Source organism: Chrysochloris asiatica, unplaced genomic scaffold (genome assembly GCF_000296735.1).
Source record: "Chrysochloris asiatica unplaced genomic scaffold, ChrAsi1.0 scaffold00105, whole genome shotgun sequence".
Taxonomy (NCBI): domain Eukaryota; kingdom Metazoa; phylum Chordata; class Mammalia; order Afrosoricida; family Chrysochloridae; genus Chrysochloris; species Chrysochloris asiatica.
In genome coordinates this window covers 8,663,763-8,683,060 of record NW_006408623.1, presented here as the reverse complement: position 1 = coordinate 8,683,060, position 19,298 = coordinate 8,663,763, and the positions used below count along the sequence as shown (strand labels likewise).

General features: G+C 46.5%; 1 protein-coding gene across 1 annotated transcript in view; it reads left to right on the top strand.

The window, feature by feature from the left end:
• Positions 1–19,298, top strand: part of TCERG1L (transcription elongation regulator 1-like) — a 249,504-nt gene that overhangs the window by 221,433 nt on the left and 8,773 nt on the right. The window contains exons 11-12 of the mRNA XM_006867479.1: positions 6,684–6,819; positions 18,911–19,000. Coding sequence (XP_006867541.1) covers positions 6,684–6,819; positions 18,911–19,000 — 226 coding nt within the window. The remainder of the gene's footprint in view (positions 1–6,683; positions 6,820–18,910; positions 19,001–19,298) is intronic.

Sequence of the window (19,298 nt, the reverse complement as noted above, 5' to 3'; positions counted from 1 at the left end):
CATCATCTTCATTGTCACCATCATCATCCTCAGTAACATAATTTAAGGATCAATTATCAAATGTATCATTTCAGTTTTCTCATCTGTTAAATGGGGGTGATATCCAAAGAATATCATGTTTGGTAGGGTGGAGGGTCAAGAAAGAGCAGAAGACCCCCAATGAGACAGATTGGCCAAGTGGCAGCATTGATGGGCTCAAGAGTGGCAACAATGGTGAGGTTGGCCCAGGACTGGGCAGTGTTTCGTTCTGCTGTGTATGGGGTCACTATGAGTTGGTACCGACTCGATGGCACCCTAACAACAACAACATCCATGCTAACCACATAAGTTGTGCCAAGAATTGAATGAAGCAGCAAAGGTAAAGCAGAGAGAGAGGGCCTGGCATCAAGACCACATGTTAATTCTTACAAATCTCCTGATTGAATGATACTGTCATTGTTCTCACTTTAAACAGGAGGAAAAATGAAAAAGTAGTGAAAGTATGAAATTTTCTCAAGATCATACAGAAAGTCGGGGGAAAAGTCCAGGTCCAAAGCCTGGTCTTTCAGGAGAGATCATATTTTACTGCCCAACACTTAGCCTCCCACACTACTAATCATCCCTGTGTTATTGTCATTGTTACCATTGGGGGATAAAGTAAGCAGAACTTAGAGAGGAAAATGGATGTCTACAGACAGAAGACTCATAGAAGAGACCCCAGTCAGCTTTGACTTCTACACCCTGCTCCCAACTTCTGCATTGCTTCAGTGCAGCAAACTCCAAGCCAACAGGACAATGACCAAAACTGCCTTGTGTCACAAATCCCTCACAACTTTGTTCAATGAGGACAGAGCTCATTGCCAGTAGATTGCCACAAACCAGGCGACTTCCACAATGTGGTGATGACTGCATGCTGGACACATTCTGAAAGAACCAGAGATGAAGGCTGGGGTGGGATGGCCTGCTAGGTCTCTTTTGCACACAAGGGAGGGAACCCTCATTGCCACCTGTCCCTTCAGAAGGAGGCTAGCTGCATCTGTGTAGCACCATGTAATGCTCAAGAGACAAACCCAACAGCAAACTGGATACAGCTGCATCGAGTCCCTGTTCTCTGGGCACTGAGCACCACGATGAGCAGATGACTTAACCTCAGTTCTGCCTTTCAGCTGAGGGAAAATTGGGTACAGACAATCAGTGGGTTGCCAGGTCATACATAGCTTAGTCTCCACTCTGAGCGAGTCCAGGACTGTGGGGAAACAGGAGCCAGGAAAGGTGTTCTGGGGTGAGCCTCATGGTCAGGGTTCAGTGGGGAGGGTGCCCTATGGACAGGACTCTAGGGGGAGGGAGCCTTGTGGGCTGAAGCACTAGTCACAGAAGAGTGAACTGCTGGTAGGAGACAAGACCAAGAGAGGACTATGTGTTGTCTGCCAAGGCTGCCAGTCCTAGAGAAAGACTGATCCTGAGAGAACGGGTCAGCTGACAGCTAAGCTGCTGGCACAAAAACACTGTTAGGACATCACCACAGACCAGCCCAGGAGTCCCTCCAGAGTGGCCAGGACAAAGAGTAAGGTAGCAACCTGTGTCAGTGTTCACATAACTGATCTGAAACAAATGAAATTGGACATAACTCTTTGGACCCCCTGCCATGTACTCTTTTGCTCACCCCACTGCTAACTGTCCCTGCTGGGCTGGCAGAACATGGCCTGGCTGGGGGTTAGTGACAGATAATCAGTGCATGAGCAGAGAGACCAAGATACCATTGATACAGCCCCAGGCAGGAAGGGAGAGTGTGGAGTCTTTCCTAATGGAGGTCAGGGACCAGGGCTGTAGGGGAACACAGGCTGGATTTCTTATAATACAAAAGAGTTACTGAACAGACCCTCCCTGCCAGAGTCTTCATAGCTTTTAGAAGCTACCATGGCCATCAGCCCTCACCGGTGGCCACTCTGGAAGTCACAAGGACCTCAGATGGTGGCCTTGACCCATAGATAAAGACAGAGAGAGGGAAGAACCACCATGGGCAGCCACTGCCTATAAGCTGTGCCTAGCACCAGGCCCAGAGGCTGGAGGCATCTGCCAAAAGCTCCTACATTGGCATTTTCTACTGAACATTTTTATGATCTTGGATCAAGACTCAGGGGGCCTGTTTGTCAAATTTATAGGGAACACAAAATTGGGAGGCAGAGTTAGTACACTGATGGCAGATCAAGACTCTTAAATATTTCAGCAGAAAGAAATTAACAAGACCACGTGTGAATCACAAAATCCTCCCTCTGAGGGCATCTCAAGATCATCTTGTCCAGACTACTTAGTTAACCAAAAAGAAGGTCAGAGAGTGCCACGATCTGACTGAGGTTTTGCAGCACCCTCACTGATTAATGGCACCTGACACCGAGCCCACCTCAGACTCATCGCGAGTCTGAAGGACGGACTAGAACTGCTCCATAGGGTTGCTCGTGTGTCAGTCTTTATGTGGGTGAACTGCCTAGCTTTCTCCCGTGGAGTGGCTGGTAGGTTTGAACCGCCAACCTTGTGATTCACAGCCCAATGCTTAACTCATTGTGCCACCAGGGCTCCTTCAGCTCTGCTCAGTGGGCTTCTTCTTCTTTGGGTCTGGCGAGCTCTCTGAGTCACATTCTCTCCACTCACCACATTGCCTCAATGGTTCCTGGTCTCCCAGCTCCAACCCCAGCCAACTCTTCTTCTTCTCCCTGCATATTCCCCCTTCAGTCCCTGGGAACATCAGAGTCTTCCCTTTGCACTGATTGTGTGGTAGTAACAAAACCAAAGACCACCCCACAAACCCTATGGGACTGAGAGTCTTCAAAGCACTGCATGCTCTAGCTGGGAACACCTGTCACAGGTGTGATTCACCTGTGTGACCAGTGAATGAAAAGCTCCACCGGAGGGCAAGCTCCAACTGGGAGGTGGCAAACACGCACTTCCCTCATTTCAGTCCTGGTGTGGCGCTGTGGGATAATGCAAGGTCAGGTCAGTGGTTCAGATGCACCAGCCGCTCCTTGGAAACCCTATACAGGGTCGCTATGAGTCCAAACCAACTCGATGGCACTTCACTACAACAAACTCTCACAAGGGCTTTTGGAAGTTGTCATGTTTGGGCCCGGCCTGCTCAAGTGTGAACAGGGGCCTGTCTGGTATGTGGCCATGGGACACTTGGCAGGAGGCCTCTCAGGCCCAGATCAACTCAGGACCCTTTGTTGTCCCTAAATGGAATATCCTCCCCGCGTTGTGTGTGGAGAGGACCCCACTGTGGAGTCAGGTCTTGTGCATGTTACCGCAGTTCTGCTGCCTTCTGCATGCACTGGGAAGCCCTGGCTTACCGACACATGGGCAGAAGTGCACAGACATGTACACACGTGTGTACACTCACACATATGCACAAGCACACGTTCACTGACAGCCCAGCAGAGCAGACTCAGTAGTGATCTGAGGGGGAGGGAGGGACGATCCATAATCATAAGTCTGGGGGTGCAGAATGGGGGCCAAGATGGCCACCCATGATGTCTCCAAACAGGCCTTTCAAACAAAGGCAGGGATGTGATATCCCAGGGCTGAGGAGATCCTAGCAGAGTGACATTCAGATTTGGGAACCCCCTGCCCTGAATGGAAGGTAGGGTATGACCAAGCCTCTTTCTACCTACACACTTTGCAGGGTTTCTTTCCAGAATCAGCCCATGGACTTTGCATAGCATCTCCAAGCCCAAGAGCCATTGGTCAGCAAAGGGCTCTGCACCTACACTTCACATAGCCTATGGGAACCTGTTCTGCAAGTCCTCTTGAGGCTGCCTCTCACCCTTAGCAAAATTCCAAGAGCTGGTTTAATTAAAACTGTTAGCAAATACTTTGCTAAAGGTGTGGAAATCATTCAGCTGGAAGAATGTAAAAAGCAGTCATTAGTGAGTTTGCTTTTGACCAGCTCTCATTGACCTGGAAGCCTATCAGGTTGGAAGGCATCCAGAGGCTGGGAACGAAATATTTTGTTGAATAAGCTATAATATAGTATCATCAGGGAACATCCAATGTTCTGATTAATCTTATTGCAAGTTACAACAATGCAAGGCTTGTTTTCACACCTCTATCTTTAACTAATGAAAATTTATTACAAAGAAATTCTAATTATACCCTTTAGAACTTGATACAATTGCAAACCCACTGGAAATTCTCTTTTTCCAAAATCCACATAATCTCATAAGAAGCAAAGAATGAAAGTTCTCCTGAAATAGTTGGTCTATAAATAAAATCCCCTAATGGGCTGAGCAAACAATTTTTCCTTGTACATTTTGTATTAGGTTGGATTAGTCCGTATTACAACCCCTATGAGTGAAAAGCCTTTCCTTGTTAGGCATGGAACATTGCATATACTTGGCATGTCTTAGAAATGGTAACAAGGACATTTCTACAAAACCCGAGACAGACAGGTCTGTTGACCATACACATGGCTATTGTCGGAGGGTGGGGGCAGCCTCATCCTGGCCACTCAGAGACCATTTGACCTTGAACCAGCCTCACTCCACTTCCTGTTGTCCTCCACTCTTGATGGATGAGAATGTATTCAGATCCTTGTTGTTAAGTGCCGTTGAGGCAGTTCCAACTCATAGCCATCCTGCATAGGGTTTCCAAGGAGCGACGGGTGAGCTCAAACTGCTGACCTTGCAGTTCAAACCAACCTTACAGTTTAGTGCATTAGCCCACAGTGCCACACCAGGTCTCCTACTCGGTGTCAAAACCACCTGAGGTGACTGGCAGGCAACAGACTTCCTTAGGAAGTGTGGTCAGCTCAGTCTTGACCTTACTGATATTTGGGGCTGGATAATTTCTGTTGGTGGGGAAGTGGATTTCAGCAGCATCCCTGCTCTCTATACTTGGTAGTGGCTGTCACAGTATCTCTGTTGTTGAAAATTGCTCTTCAGTCACTTTGATTCCTGCAATCCCACGCTCAGTGGACTAAGCAGGAATGCCTGGTCCTGCTCTATGCCATGATGAGTGACAGATCACAGCTTTGGGACCCATAGGGTCCATTGGCTCATTTTCACAAATAGCTTGCCAGCCCTTTCTTCCTGCCCACCTTAGTCTGAAAGCTCTGCAGAATCCTGCTCAATATCTGAGAAGCACACAGCCACAGGAGCTGCATTGGATGGGATCCTCAGGCTAGACCCATGCCAGAGAGTCCCGCTGCCCTTGGCATGAAAGATTTCATAACCCAACTCCTGGACATGGGGTGAGACCACCAGGACCATGTTGTTTTCAAGTAACGTTGGGTGATGTCTAAAGGCATTTGACTGCTTTGGTGTTTCTGTGGCAGAACTGCTGAATTCCCACCCAATACACCAAAAAGAGGAGTCACATTGCCTGCCCTTGGCATGAAAGGCTTTGTAACACAACTCCTCAGGCGAGGCTGGTTGTGCAAAGAGCCTCATGCCTTTGAAGTCCGCGCTCCCTGCTAGTTCTGGATGCTGAAGCACTTAGCCTGATGTCCAGGGTGCATGTTTATTTGCTACTGGTCTCCTGTGAACTCAGGGATCGTGGAGCCCGAGGCCTGTGGACTATGATCTAATGTACAACATTAATGGGAATGGGATGTTCACTGTATTTCTCAACAACCAGGGACCATGAGACATGGTGATGGATAGGTGTGGGGCTGTCTGGGTCAAGGAGAAGGAAGGAGGCAGTGACCAACAGAGGAATCTGTGTGCTCATTGAAGCTCATGCCCACAGGCTGGCCACTGGATGGACCAGGACCAACCCACTCCCAGGCAGGGTCAAGTCAAGAGAGGACGAGATGTGAGTCTACCTGTTTCTGCATTTGGATCAAATGTTTACTTCTAGTACTAAAGACAAAAGTTCTTTAGAAGGAGATTTCTAGATGCTTCCAGAATAGTGTAGAAGCATAAGGAATTTAAGTGACCAGTTCAAGGCTCAGAGTCAGCCGTTAATAAGGATGTGTTTCTCCCCTCTCTTCCAGAAGCAGGATAGGGGGAGGTGCTTCTCATGTTTAGGAAGGATGTCTCCACACAAACCCTGTGTCCACCTGTGTCACTCCTCTGCTTGGGCCTTGGCTTGGTGCTACCTCTCTACTCAGGGAGGGGAATGTGCTCTCCTGTCTCCCTCTTTCTTGTCTGTTCTCTGTGCATGTTGCTCAGGGAGGGTTGTCTTTCTCTGTTACTGAAATCTCCCTTCAGGTTTCAACTCAAGATACCATTTGTTTACACCACTTGCCCATCATTGCCACACTGGTTTCACATATTTGTTTTCCCCAAAATGAATAATGTCCCTCTCTATAAACATGGTGGCCACATGTGTGCTCATGGTCTGTTCATGTGCAAAGGTTGTCCTGGACTCTTCTCAAAGGCATATCTATACGGCAAGGTGGTGGTGTAACCCACCTCCCAATGAACCTAGAACCCAGAATTGAGGATCTGGATCAATATGGGTGTCCAATCCTGGAGTGCCGTACAATTCTCTTCCGAGAACAACAGAGTGCTCAGCACTTTAGCCACTAAAGAGCTTGCATCCCAGGAGCAAAGTTCCAGGTTAAACATCCCTGCATTGCCTAAGTTGATTTCTCTGGGCTTTCAAAGGGACCCTCAAAGAAGCCTGGCTCCTTACAGAATTATAAGGGGAGATTGGGGCTAAGAGGCTGGGTCTCCAAGGGTGTGCTAACTCTGTATCTTATGCCCTCTTAGGACTGAAGGTCATGAGAGTTTGGATCCAGAGGAGGTGGAGAGGGAGGATGGAGCCCCCAGGACACCTCTGCCCCAGGTCCTCCTGCCCCTGGAAGAGAGGGTGACCCACTTCCGTGACATGCTTCTGGAGAGAGGGGTAAGGGCCCATGTGGACACCACGGGGTGTTTCTCTCTTTCTTCTGAGTTCATTCTATCAAGCTAAGAGGTTTGAGGCCAGAGAGAGGGAACAACATAGGACAAGGTGAGGAACATGCTGAAGGATGCAGGAGGGCATCCTGGGTCCAGTTGTCTTCATGCACGCAGCACTGGGAGGGCTAGACATGAGCCTGTCTTACTTAGAAGGGACGCAACACGCCTGTATGGACACACATCCTCATGGAACCAGACTCTGTCACAGTGTAAGACCAAACTCAACTCTCAGTGTCCCCGTGCATGCCACAGCTTTACAGCAATCTGGTAGCATGACTCACTGTGCTTCATAGAATTCAGAAGTAGATCACAGACCTTCATACGAAGGAGCCACTGGATGGACTTGAACCGCCAACTTTTCAGTGAGATGTTTGCATCGCACTGGGGTTCTTGGGGTTGCAGTGCACACATCCCAGGGGGGTGAAGCACTGACAGGTTAATTTGACTCTTTTCTCCATAAATTAGGATGACTTCAAGGCAGCTGGTTTTGGAGTCTCATTTTGAATTTAGGGGAATATATATAATCCTCTCTTCCAGTGCGTTTTATTTCCTGCTTTGGCTTTTGGGTATAAAATGAGCAGATACAATGTTTTAGCCCAGTTGGATTTCTTCACAAAATGAGAGGACACGCACAGGTAATAATGGGCCCCTTCGTGAGATGATAATTATAGTGAGCGCTTGAAATGGCCTCATGATTTCTAAAGCAAATCCTTTCACAGCTACTGCTCCTCCTCAGGCTGCCCTCCAGCCCCCACCCTGCCTGCAGAGTGCGTGGGGGGAACAGAGCAGGTGGGGAGCACAAAGAGAGCCCTAGGGGGAAAACTGACTACACCCAGAATGGGGGGGGGGGCAGGAACTGTGCTGGCCAGACCCACCCTTTCCACCAGAGATGCTCTTGGATGTTAGTGTGTGCCAAGTTCGCGTCTTTTGCCATTAACTTAGAAGCAAAGCACAACCCGTGGCTCAAGAAAAATAGACTTGTAAAGTGGAAACCACTGGGCAGTGTGCAGAGTCTAAGTTAACTTAGGTGGCAAGTAAATACAGGAAGGGAATGACATGTGCACACACACACATATGTGCATATCCACACACACTTACATGTACAATGCACTTACATGTAAGTGCACATGCACACCCACATACTCCTGCATACATGTCACAACATGCATGCACCCAAATGTACATGCACATCCACACACTCCTACGTACATATCACACTTACACACACACACATGCACTCATATGTATGTGTACACCCACACCCACATACCTGTCACACATGTACACACACATGTGCACACACTCATATATGCATGCCACACACTTATGTGCACACACGTATTCACATGCATGTGCATACTCATACCCACATATGCCTACATGCATACCACACTTACATACAGACACATAGACTCATGTTTATGCACACACACACACTCCCACATGCTCTTTCATATACTGCCACACACATACATGCACTCACATACATGTGCACCAGCACACCCACACACTTCTACATGCACATCCGCATACATGCGCACACATATTTACACAGTTTCATGCATGTGCACACTCACAGATATATATGCATGCACACATTCACACACTCACATACATGTACACACATTCACACACACTTATAAACACCTACATGCATATTCACATACGTACACATAAGCATGCATGTACATATTCAAAGACATTCACATGCATTTATGTACACACCCACCACACACAAACATGCATACACACACCTTTACACACATGCATACACATGTGCATAGATGCACACTCACATTCATAGACACCTAAGCACACGCTCACACATATAGCCCTTGATGATGAGAAGGCAGCATCTGTTTAAAAAACTCGATTCAAAAAACAATATCCATTCAAAAAACAATATTCAAATTTTATTTGAACAACTGACTGTACCCTCTGCACTTTCCCTCGCACTGAGATTCTTTTTGTAGCCTCAGAGGTGGAGAGGAGCACTGTGTTTGGAGCATCCTGGGTGCTCTCCCTACAGCCCCTTCCTCGAGGACACACTCAACACTGTTGGTGGGTCGGCGATGCTGAGCGCTGTGTCCTCTCCTTTTCCTGTTCCCAGGCAGAACTAGTCTCACCCTCACTCAGCTCATCCTGTCCCATTTCAAACTCCAAAGACTTAGAAAAAGACTCTGCATGAAGTCAGCCAGAGTAAGGGATACACCATGGAGATGAAGAAGCAAGACAGGGAGGCTGGGGCGGTGTGTGCTGCAAGCTCTTCCCTGGAGATGAGTCTGCTGGTCACATTCCCATCCTCAAAGATCTCCAGCCTACATCAACTGCCATCACCAACTTGTCACTGTGTACAGGTGCCCCCCACCCCATTGCACCCACCCAGATGCACTCTCCTTGGAACACTGTCAAAAGACAAATGTGGGCTTAGTAAGGAGATTGTCTATTCAAAAGGATTTGCAAGAGGGCACAGGCAGGAAGTGATCCTGCAGTGGGGACTGGGGGTTGCAATTGGGAGCAGCGTGGACCCCAAGCTCTGGACACATATCCGAATTTAGTCCAGAAGTGCTTTTCTTCTGCAGGAGGGGTAAACCTTGCTAGAACATGCAGGGTGCTGGGGTGTGGGAAGAAAGGGGGGCTCGACTGCTTTATCTGCTCCCCAATAAGGGCTTGGATGCTGGCTCAGGGTGGGCCAAGTCCAGGAACTGGGGAAAAGGGCATCGCTTACCAGAGTTTATCCGATGAGCAAACACCAAATCCGGTTGATGCATGGGGACGAGCAGTTCAGGTGCTTGTCAGTGAAATAAAGGAAGATCTGGGAGCACCATGCGTTCCATGCAGGTCAGGTGGGGAGGGTGACTCTTTGCAGGAAGAGTTTTGTTGGAGCACAAAGGTCGGGGACCAAGTGTTCAGCAGGTGTTCAGCCCCATTCCAGGTATACAGCAGGTGCTCAGCTCAGTCCTGGTGTGCAGTAGCTGCTCAGGTCAGGGCCTGATATATAGTAGGTGCTCAGCTCAGTATCAGGTATACAATATGAACTCAGCTCAGTTCCAGGTATGCAGTTGGTACTCAGCTCAAGAACCAGGTATGTAGCAGGTGCCAGCTCAGGGCCAGATATACAGTAGGTGCTCAGCTCAGGGCCTGGTATACAGTAGGTCCTCATCTCAGTATCAGGTATATAGTATGAGCTTAGTTCAGTTCCAGCTATGCAGTAGGTGCTCAGTTTGGAAGCTGGTACGTATCAGGTGCTCAGCTCAGGACTAGGTATGCACTAGGTGCTTTGCTCAGGCCTGGTATGCAGTAGGTGCTCAGCTCAGACACTCAGCATTTTTCCTGGGTTTCCTCTGTACCTATGTGGACTCTGCTCAAAATAGATCAGCACTCGCCTCTTGAGCGCATGGCCCCATGCCCCAAACACAGCACAGATTCAGTCTGGGCCATGGAGCATGGATGAGGGTATTCTCTGGAATAGTGGTGGTTGGTGTTGACATCCCCTCCCCTGGTTTGGCACAAGGCAAGGACAGAGCTAGACTCAGAGGGATGTCAGGACCCATCTTCTCCAGAAGTTGGCAGATGGGCACCCCGAGTTAAGACATGACACTCTGCTTAGCTGTGGGATTGCTGTGCTGGGGCCTCACCCTTAGCCACGTGTGCTCCTCTGACCATAAGTTCGGCGCAGAAATATCTGGGACCCTAAGATTCTTTGTGTTGCTTAGACCTGACCCATCTTTCCTGAGCTATACAGACTTTATTATACACAAGCAGAAAGTCATTTCATTTTGTCCCCACCTTTTTGTTTGCGAAGAAAACCTGACCTAATTCCCTGGTGCCACGTTAACACAGCAGGCGCAGGTCAGCACTGCCGGGGAGGCTCCCTTCCTTCTCACGGCCAAGACTTCAGTGAGTTTGGCATACATATCTGCATGGCTGTGGTTGAGAGCTTTTACTAATGAGATTTTTAGTATGTGCTTGCCTCATTGAAGGTGGGCAATTCGTTTCAGCCTCTGAGTCTTAGACTCGTCAAGAGGACCAAGAGATGAGAAACACCAAACTCAGTGAGAGAGAGACCAGGACGAACCCCGATCTCTGTCCTAGGAGGGTCAGAGCAAGGAGCTCATTAATAGAAAGGGTCCATCTGAATTCATGGTGAAGGTAGTAGTGCAGACATCATTTATGGCATTCTGACTTTATAAAATACGCAGATTCCATAAACTGCACAGGCCCTTGAGAATTTTGATAGTTAAACCCTTTAGATTTCTGGTTTCTTAGAAAATGAGGCCAAGGAGGTCAGCTTTTTATGGAGCCGGTGATTAATACTCTATTTTATTGAATTATTTCACAACTGCAGTTCAGGAATTCATGTGCTCTTGGAATGATGACAAGAAGCCCCAGGGAGTTCTGGTATTCTCCATGGGCACTGTGAATTGGGGTGTTGTTGTTAAGTGCCAAAGAGTCAGTTCTGACCCCTAGCGACCCTGTATAGGGTTTCCAAGGACCAGCTGGTGAGCTTGAACCACTGACATTGCGGTTCAAATGGCATTGCAATCCAGTACCACCCCAGGAGAGGTGGTGATTTCGTGCCTTTGTAGAAGGTAGCTGAGGATTCAACGGGAGGTTTTTGTTTTGTTTTGCTGGTAGCGTAGTGGTTACGAATCGGGCTGTGAACTGTAAGGTCAGCAGTTCGAAACTATCAGTGGTTCCGGGGGAGAAAGATGAGGCGTTCTGCTCCCGTAAAGATTAACAGCCTCGGAAACCCTGTGCAGGGTTACTATGAGTCAGAACCAACTTCACGGCACATAACAACAACAACAATTACAAACCACAGTGGGGCTTCCTTGAAACGTCTGTCTATAAGGGGGTAAGTTTGATTGAATAACCCTGCCTGTATAGATAAGTGCATTTAGGATATTTTACTTAGAGCAAGCTTCCATAAAGCATCTCTTGTAATTCAGTAAGAATTATCCAGGGGGCCAAGTCCTGGCTCAGGGCTGGTGTTCCTTTAGCTCTGTGCACGGGGCCATTAGCCAGCATCCCAGAACTGGTCATCCTCAGAGACTGGCTGACATTGTGGCCTGCGAATTGGAAAGCCTCCTGGGAGCTTGGACTGCGTTTGTTAGAACACATTCTTCATCCCCCAAGACTAGTTCCTCCAAACCTCCATCTCCCACAATCCTGAGTGATGCCAATTCTATGGAGTCAGGTTTCCATCTCAGATACTACTTTGCACTGGACGCAGGGGTTGGAGGGCTCAGCCAGGATCTTATTCAGTTGGCCTAGGGGAACACTCCCCATGGCTGCATCTCCATTTCCTCCACCTGCCCCAGGGCTTGGGGACACTCAGAGCTCCTGCACTTTTGGTCCCCACTGCTTTCCACTCAGGTGAGAAGCAGATGCTTTGGTTAATTTCTCAAGACCAGGAGGGACAGAAGAGGAGAGGGTAGGAAAGGGAGCAATAGGCGTTAACCTGCAGCAGGTGCTGGGGGTGGGGGGGGTGGGGAGACATCATGATGGAGAGAGGCTTGTCAATGAAGAGGGACCAGAAGGAAAAGGAAGACCCCCCCCCCATCCCCTGGAAACCCAGTCCAAGTCTAGAACTTGGACGTGAGGATGGGCCATTCTGGCGTCAAGGACAGCCAAGGTCACTGTTCCTCACCCCCACTGGAGAGAGGCAGGGACAGATCCCCTTTCAGAGTCTCAGAAAGAGCCTGATGCCAGGTCCCCAGCCTCCAGATCTCTGTTCTCCAAGCCACCTAGTGTGTGATGCTTCCTTGCAGCCACTGGGAGACTAAGACTAAGAGGTACCTCATGGACACTGGGATCAGCAGCTACCTCCTGTCACCAAGCTCTCAAGGTGAAAGGATCCGGCTGTGCTCGCATGTGTGGGCAAACACTCCTCCCAGGAACCTTGGACTCTCACACACCCAGAAGGAATAACCCCTTCCTTAACTATCAGCCCACACTCCAAGCTCAATACCACCATGTAAAAATGCCAAAGAAACCAGAGTGTATACATTTTGGTAATCAATTTGAGGCAAACATGTTAGCTTATGGCTGACTGGTATTAGTATAGGTCAGAATTAAGCACGTATGGGAGACCTGCAGGACACCAAGTTCAGTGTGGCTGATGGAGACAGCTGCTCTTCTCTGGGGACAGTGACTTGAGTGCAGACTTGAAGCAATGGTGCATGAAGGTGCTTGAGGATGGATGGATGGATGCAGAGAGACCACACCTCTCTGTGTTTCTTCAGGTACATGTGAAGCATGTCTGGTAGGGTCTGCCATTGACTTGCCACTGGAGACCTGCATAACCAGCATTAGTGGAATGGTTTGTTCCTGAAAGCAACGTGTTTTTGAGGTTGGAGGATTTGAAAAGTTCTTGAGTAGTCTTTGATGTAAGAAGACACAGAGAGCATTCTGTCAGCTTTGACACACTCTGCTCGCTGAAAGACCTGCCCTAGCTGGTGGTCAGTGAGCTCAGTGGTAAGGACTTCATGCTTTGGGACTGGATAAATCACATTAGCTCCCTGTGTAGCCATGCCGATTCAGACCACTCTGCTTAACCTGAGTCCTCTCTTCTCTCAAAGTGAATGGTCCCCAGAAGCCCCCCAAGAGTCTTTTCTCTGTTTGAGGAGAAGCTGAAATTGAACCATGTGTTATATGGTTTGGGTTTATAAATGGTCCACACCCCTTAGTGATGGTTCCCCTTTCATGTGCAAGGTGTTTGCACCTCCCAGTGGATTGGGTTTTCATGTTTCCAGTGGAAGAGATCCTCAGCACCAGATGAAACAACTACCCGTTCAGACTGGGACATGTTTTGGGAGTCTTCCTGTCCAGGAAGTTTGTTTGACCTGTTGGGATAAGGAAGGTGGACCCTGGGGGCACCCTGGTCATCAAAGCTCGGGGGTGAGCAGAACCAGACCACTGGGACCCTGGGACCCACTGGATGACTGACCAGGGTGAGGAATTTGTAAAGAGAACTCCAGGTTGTGAACTGGAGGCATTTGATCTTGTACTAGTTCAGGCATGAGAGGCCCTCACCAACACTGCCACAGTGAGAGGACCCTCACCAACACTTCCATAGTGAGAGGCCCCTCACCAGCTCTGCCATAGTGGGAGGACCCTCACCAATGCTGTCATGATGAGAGGACCCTCACCAACCATGTCATGATGAGAGAGAGACCCCTCACCAACACTTCCACAGTGAGAGGCCCCTCATCACTGTTGTCATAGTGACAGAGCCATCACTAGACCTGCCGTGTTAAGACTAGAATTGTTCTAGTCTTCCTGGTATTGAAAGCACTCTGTGTTTTCAAACAAGGTTTTCTTCATGGGAGCCGGTGGAAATCTGTTTTCAAAGGGAGGCCATCTCTGCAGAGTGGGCTCTGGTTCCCTCCTGAGATGCCAGTCCCACCTCCTACCATCTCTTTGACAGGGACATGTGTGGGTTCAGACGTGATCCAGAAGAGGCAGGGGTCTCTGGCGTTCCTGGGACATGATGCCTTTAGGGATTTATGTCATGATTACTGACTCACTGTTGCCCAGGCACTGATTTTCATAGTCTTCTCCACTCTCTCTCGACCTTTGTTCCCAACATCCACTCTTCAGTTATAGAAATGGAAGGTGACAGTCAATAGCACACAGAATAATGTCGAAATAGAGGAGAGGAGAGGGCACACAGCAGAAGTGTGGGGCTGAATAGTGAATATGGTATGAAGGAACCCCATTGTCCCATGCTTATTGTCCTCACAGAGTGGGTGACAACCATGCAGGCCATTAAATATAGAATTTGCGTAAGGGCCCCTCTGCCTACTCATAACCTGTGTCTGTTAGCATGATTACCAGGTAGCATGATGTGGTCTTGTTCTTGAGCGAACATATAGCAAACACAGTCAATTGCACACCAGAAGGTTGGATGTCCAACTTCACCACGATGTACCTCAGAATCAAGGCTTGGCAGCCTGTTTCTGAAAGCTCAGCTACTGAAACACATATGTAATTGTTTTTGTTTTGTTTTGGGGTGAATTATATTTTTGTTATCAAGAATATGACATACCTTGACTTCCAGAAATATCATAAAAACATTTTTTTGAGGACAAAGACTACATCTTGTTGTTGCTTTTGTTACTGTTAAATGACATCAAGTCAGCTCCGAATCACACAAACCCTACAGGCAGCAGAACGAAGCTCTGTTCAGTTCAGCACCACCCTCACAATTGCCATTAGGCCTGAGCCCATTGCTCCTGCCATGTGTCAACCCATATCATTGGGGTGTTCTTTTTTCAGCTGACCAAGCTTGATGTCCTTCCCCAGGGACTGATAATAAGTCTGAAGTATCAGAGATGGAATCTCACCATTCTGGCTTCCAAGGAGCATTCTGGTTGTACTTTTTCCAACGCAGACTTGTTTATTCTTCTGGTAGTCTGTGGTACTTACAATAGTCTTCTCCAACACCATAATTTAAATGAATCAATTCATATGTTATCTTCTTTTTCCATTGTCCAACATGAAAATACCATGGTTTTGGTCAAGTGCAACTTAGTCCTCAGACTGATGTCTTTGCTCTTGAACACTATAAAGAGATTAATAAGGAGCTCTGGTAGTGTAGTGGTTACGAATCGGGCTGCGAACCTTAAGGTCAGCGGTTCGAAACTACCAGCCGCTCTGCGGGAGAAAGATGAAGCTTTCTACTCCTGTAAAGATTTATACCCTCGGAAACCCTGTACAGGGTCGCTATGGGTCGGAACCGACTCGATGGCATTTAACAACAACAACAACAACCTCATGTAATGTGTCATTTGACTACTGCTTCCGTGAGTGTTGATTGTTGAGCAAGTAAAATGTAGTCTTTGAAAACTTCAATCTTTTCTCAATTGATCATCATTCTATTTATTGGTCCACTTGTGAGAATTTTTGTTTTCTTTACATTGAGGTGCAATCTGTTCTGAAATCTGTAATCTTTGATCTTCATCAGTGTTTCAAGTCTGCTTCACTTTCAGCAATTAAGATTGTATCATCTACATAACGCAGGTTGTTAATGAGACTTCCTCCATTCCTGATGCCTCATTCTTCTTCATATAACCCAGCTTCTCAGATTAATTGATCAACATACAGACTGAATGAGTATTTTGAGTGACTACAACACTGGTGCATACATTTCCTGCGTTTAAACCATTCAGCATCCCCTTGTTTTCTGTGAGCAACTGTCTGTCTACAAGTTCCTCAAGGACACAGTGAAATGTTCTGGTATATTCATTCTTCTCAATATTCTCCATAGCTGGTTATGATCCATACAGTCAAACACCTTTGCTTAGTTAATAAAGCACAAGTAAACATCTTCTGGTTTTCTCTGTTTTCATCCAAGATTCATCTGACATCAGCAATGATTTTGCCCCTTCCACGTCCTCTTCTGAACCTATCTTGAATTTATGACAGTTCTCTGTCTGCATTCTTGCAGCCATTTTTAAAATTATCTTAAGCAAAATTTTACTTGCATGTAATGTTGTCGTTGTTAAGTGCTGTCTAGTCAGTTCCGACCCATGGCGACTCTGTATAGGATTTTTGAAGAGCAGCTGGTGAGCTTGAACCATCGACCTTGCAGTTCAAACACGGCTTTTTAATCTGGTGCATTAACCCACAGCACCACACCAGAACTCCACTCGCATGTGATATATTAATGATATAGTTAGATGATTTCATGTTCCATTGGATTACCTCTCTTTGGAATGGGCACAAATATGGATCTCTTTCAATCAATTGCCCTGGTAGCTATCTTCCAAATTTCACTTCATAGATGAGTGAGTGCCTCCAGTACTGCATCAATTTATTGAATGATTTCAAGTTGCATCTTAACATTTCCTGCAACCTTGGTTTTCACCAATGCCTTCAATGCAACTTGGACTTCTTTCAGAACTATCCACTCTTGGTTACATGATACCTCTGAAAGTGGTTTGGCATTGACCATTTCTTTTTGATACAGTGAATCTGAGTATACCTTCCATCTTCTTTTGATGCTTTCTGCATCACTCAATTTTTTGGCTATAGAATCCTCCAATATTTCAAACTGAGGCTAGTTTTTTATTTTTCTTTCTTTTTCTTTTTCTTTTTTTTTTCCGTTCAGTTCTTCTGGCTTGAGACATTTTGAGAGTGTTCTTCCTTTTTTGTTTTCTAACTCCAGTTGTGGTACATTTCATTAGAATGCTTTGCTCTCTCCAGCTTGCCCTTTGGAATGCTCTGTTCAGCATTTCTTCAATTCATTTTAGCATCTCTATGTAGGAGGGCAAATTTTAGAGTCTCTTCTGACATCCATGTTTGTCTTTTTCTTTCCTGTCTGACTTTGTGCTTTCTTCCTGTGTGATATGGCTGATGTTGTCCCATAATGTTTCTGGTCTTTGATCATTAGTCTAATGCATCAAATCTGCTCTTAAGATGGTCTCAACATTCAGGTGGGATGTTCAGGTCATATTTTGTCTCTCATTTACTTGTTTTTATTTTTTTATCTTCAACCTGAGCTTACATATGAGAAGCTGATGGTCTGTTCCACAGTCTGACCCTGGCCTTGTTTAGACTGCTGATACTGAGCTTTTCCACTGTCTCTTTTCACCAATGTAGTCAACTTGATTCCTGTGCATTCCATAAGGTGAGGTCCATGTTTTATGTTGTTTAAAAAAAAAAAGTATTTGCAATGATTCATCTTTCAAAATTCTATCACATGATCTCCAGTATAATTTCTATCTCAAAGCCATATTTTCCAACCACTGATCCTTCCTCTTTGTTTCCATTCTTCACATTCTAATCACCAGTAATTATCAATACATCTTGATTGCATGTTTGATCAATTTCTGACTGAATAAATTGGTAAATTCTTCTATTTAATCATCATTGGCTGTAGTGGTTGGTGAGTATATTTGAATAGTAGTGGTATTAACCGGTGTTCATTGTATTGTTGTGGTTGTTGTTGTGAAGTGTTATCGAGTCGATTCTGACCCATTGTGACCCTGTATCGGGTGTCCAAGGAGCAGCTGGTGAGCTTGAACCAACAGCCTTGCAGTTCAAATGACTTTGCAGTCTGATGCATTAGCCCACATGGATATTATCCTATCACAGACAGCACTGTGCATCAAGATAGATCCAGAAAGGTCAATATCTACAGTGATGTCCTGTTGGTGGTCTACAACTGTGATGCAATGGGATGGGAAGAGATCTCCACTTCTCTGCTCTCCCTCCACAGACTCAGAGCTCCAAAGGAGAAAAACATCAGACCAACCCCAACTAAAAGGGGTGATCTATACAATGCCTTACCAACCCTCCTCAAAACTTACAAGGACATCAAAAACAAGGGCCATGTGATAAACTGCCTACGCCAAGGGGAACCTAAGAAGACATGGGAATTAAATGTTTGATGGTGTCCTGGGTGGGATCCTAAGACAGATAAGGGTCATCAGATAAAAATAAGGAAATCTAAAAAAAGTATGGGCTTCAGTTACAACAAGTAGACTCTACTTGTCCAGTGTGAACAATATGGGAAAGCAGCTATGTGGTATGTAGTGATATTCTCTATTCTCTTTATAGTGTTTTTTAAATCTAAAACAGATGTAAAATAAAATTGTTTGTTTTGATAAACATACTTAAACTGTGTTTAAATGTTGATTAAGAAGCAACTAACATTATGTCAAATCCACCTATTTTTAAGATATTGCCTTCTGTAATGGCCTACTGGGGGTTCCAGTAGTTTTTGTAAATAAAATTTCTCTTTCAAGATGTGAATTCCAGGACACCCCACCTCTATAGATACAGTTCAGACTTCAGGTCAGGGACATGTGGCCCTGGAAGATACTCAAGGAAGAAATAGTGTCATGCAACAAGAAATTAAATTTCCCAAAGTTCTAAATGTTGATTCTCAGGGAGTCTGAAGAGTCTAGCGCTTCTGTGTAGCTCTGCTTGGGGAGTCCATTGTCCTGTTTTCACCATTGATCATTTCATCGCAGCTCCAGGCTCAGCATGAGATGCTAAAAGCAACTCTATTGAATATCTTTCTTCAGGTGTCAGCGTTTTCTACCTGGGAGAAAGAATTACACAAAATTGTGTTTGACCCACGCTATCTCCTGCTAAACTCAGAGGAACGGAAACAGGTAACACTACAGCAGAGCTGATGCTGGACTGTAGTCCAGTGTTGAAATGGCGCTTCACCCTGAGACCATGAGCGCTGATGAGCGTATGCTGCCATTTTGTATTTCCTTAGGGGCGGGGCTACTGGTTTAGGACTGGCCTGAGACTAGGACAGTCACAAGTACTCTCTCAATCTCACTCTGGACTCATCGTCATCCTGTAGGATGGAGTAGAACTGCCCCACAAGGTTTCTGAGACTAAATCTTTGTGGAAGAAATTGCCTCCTCTTTTTCCCTTAGAGTGACTTTTGGGCTCAAACCT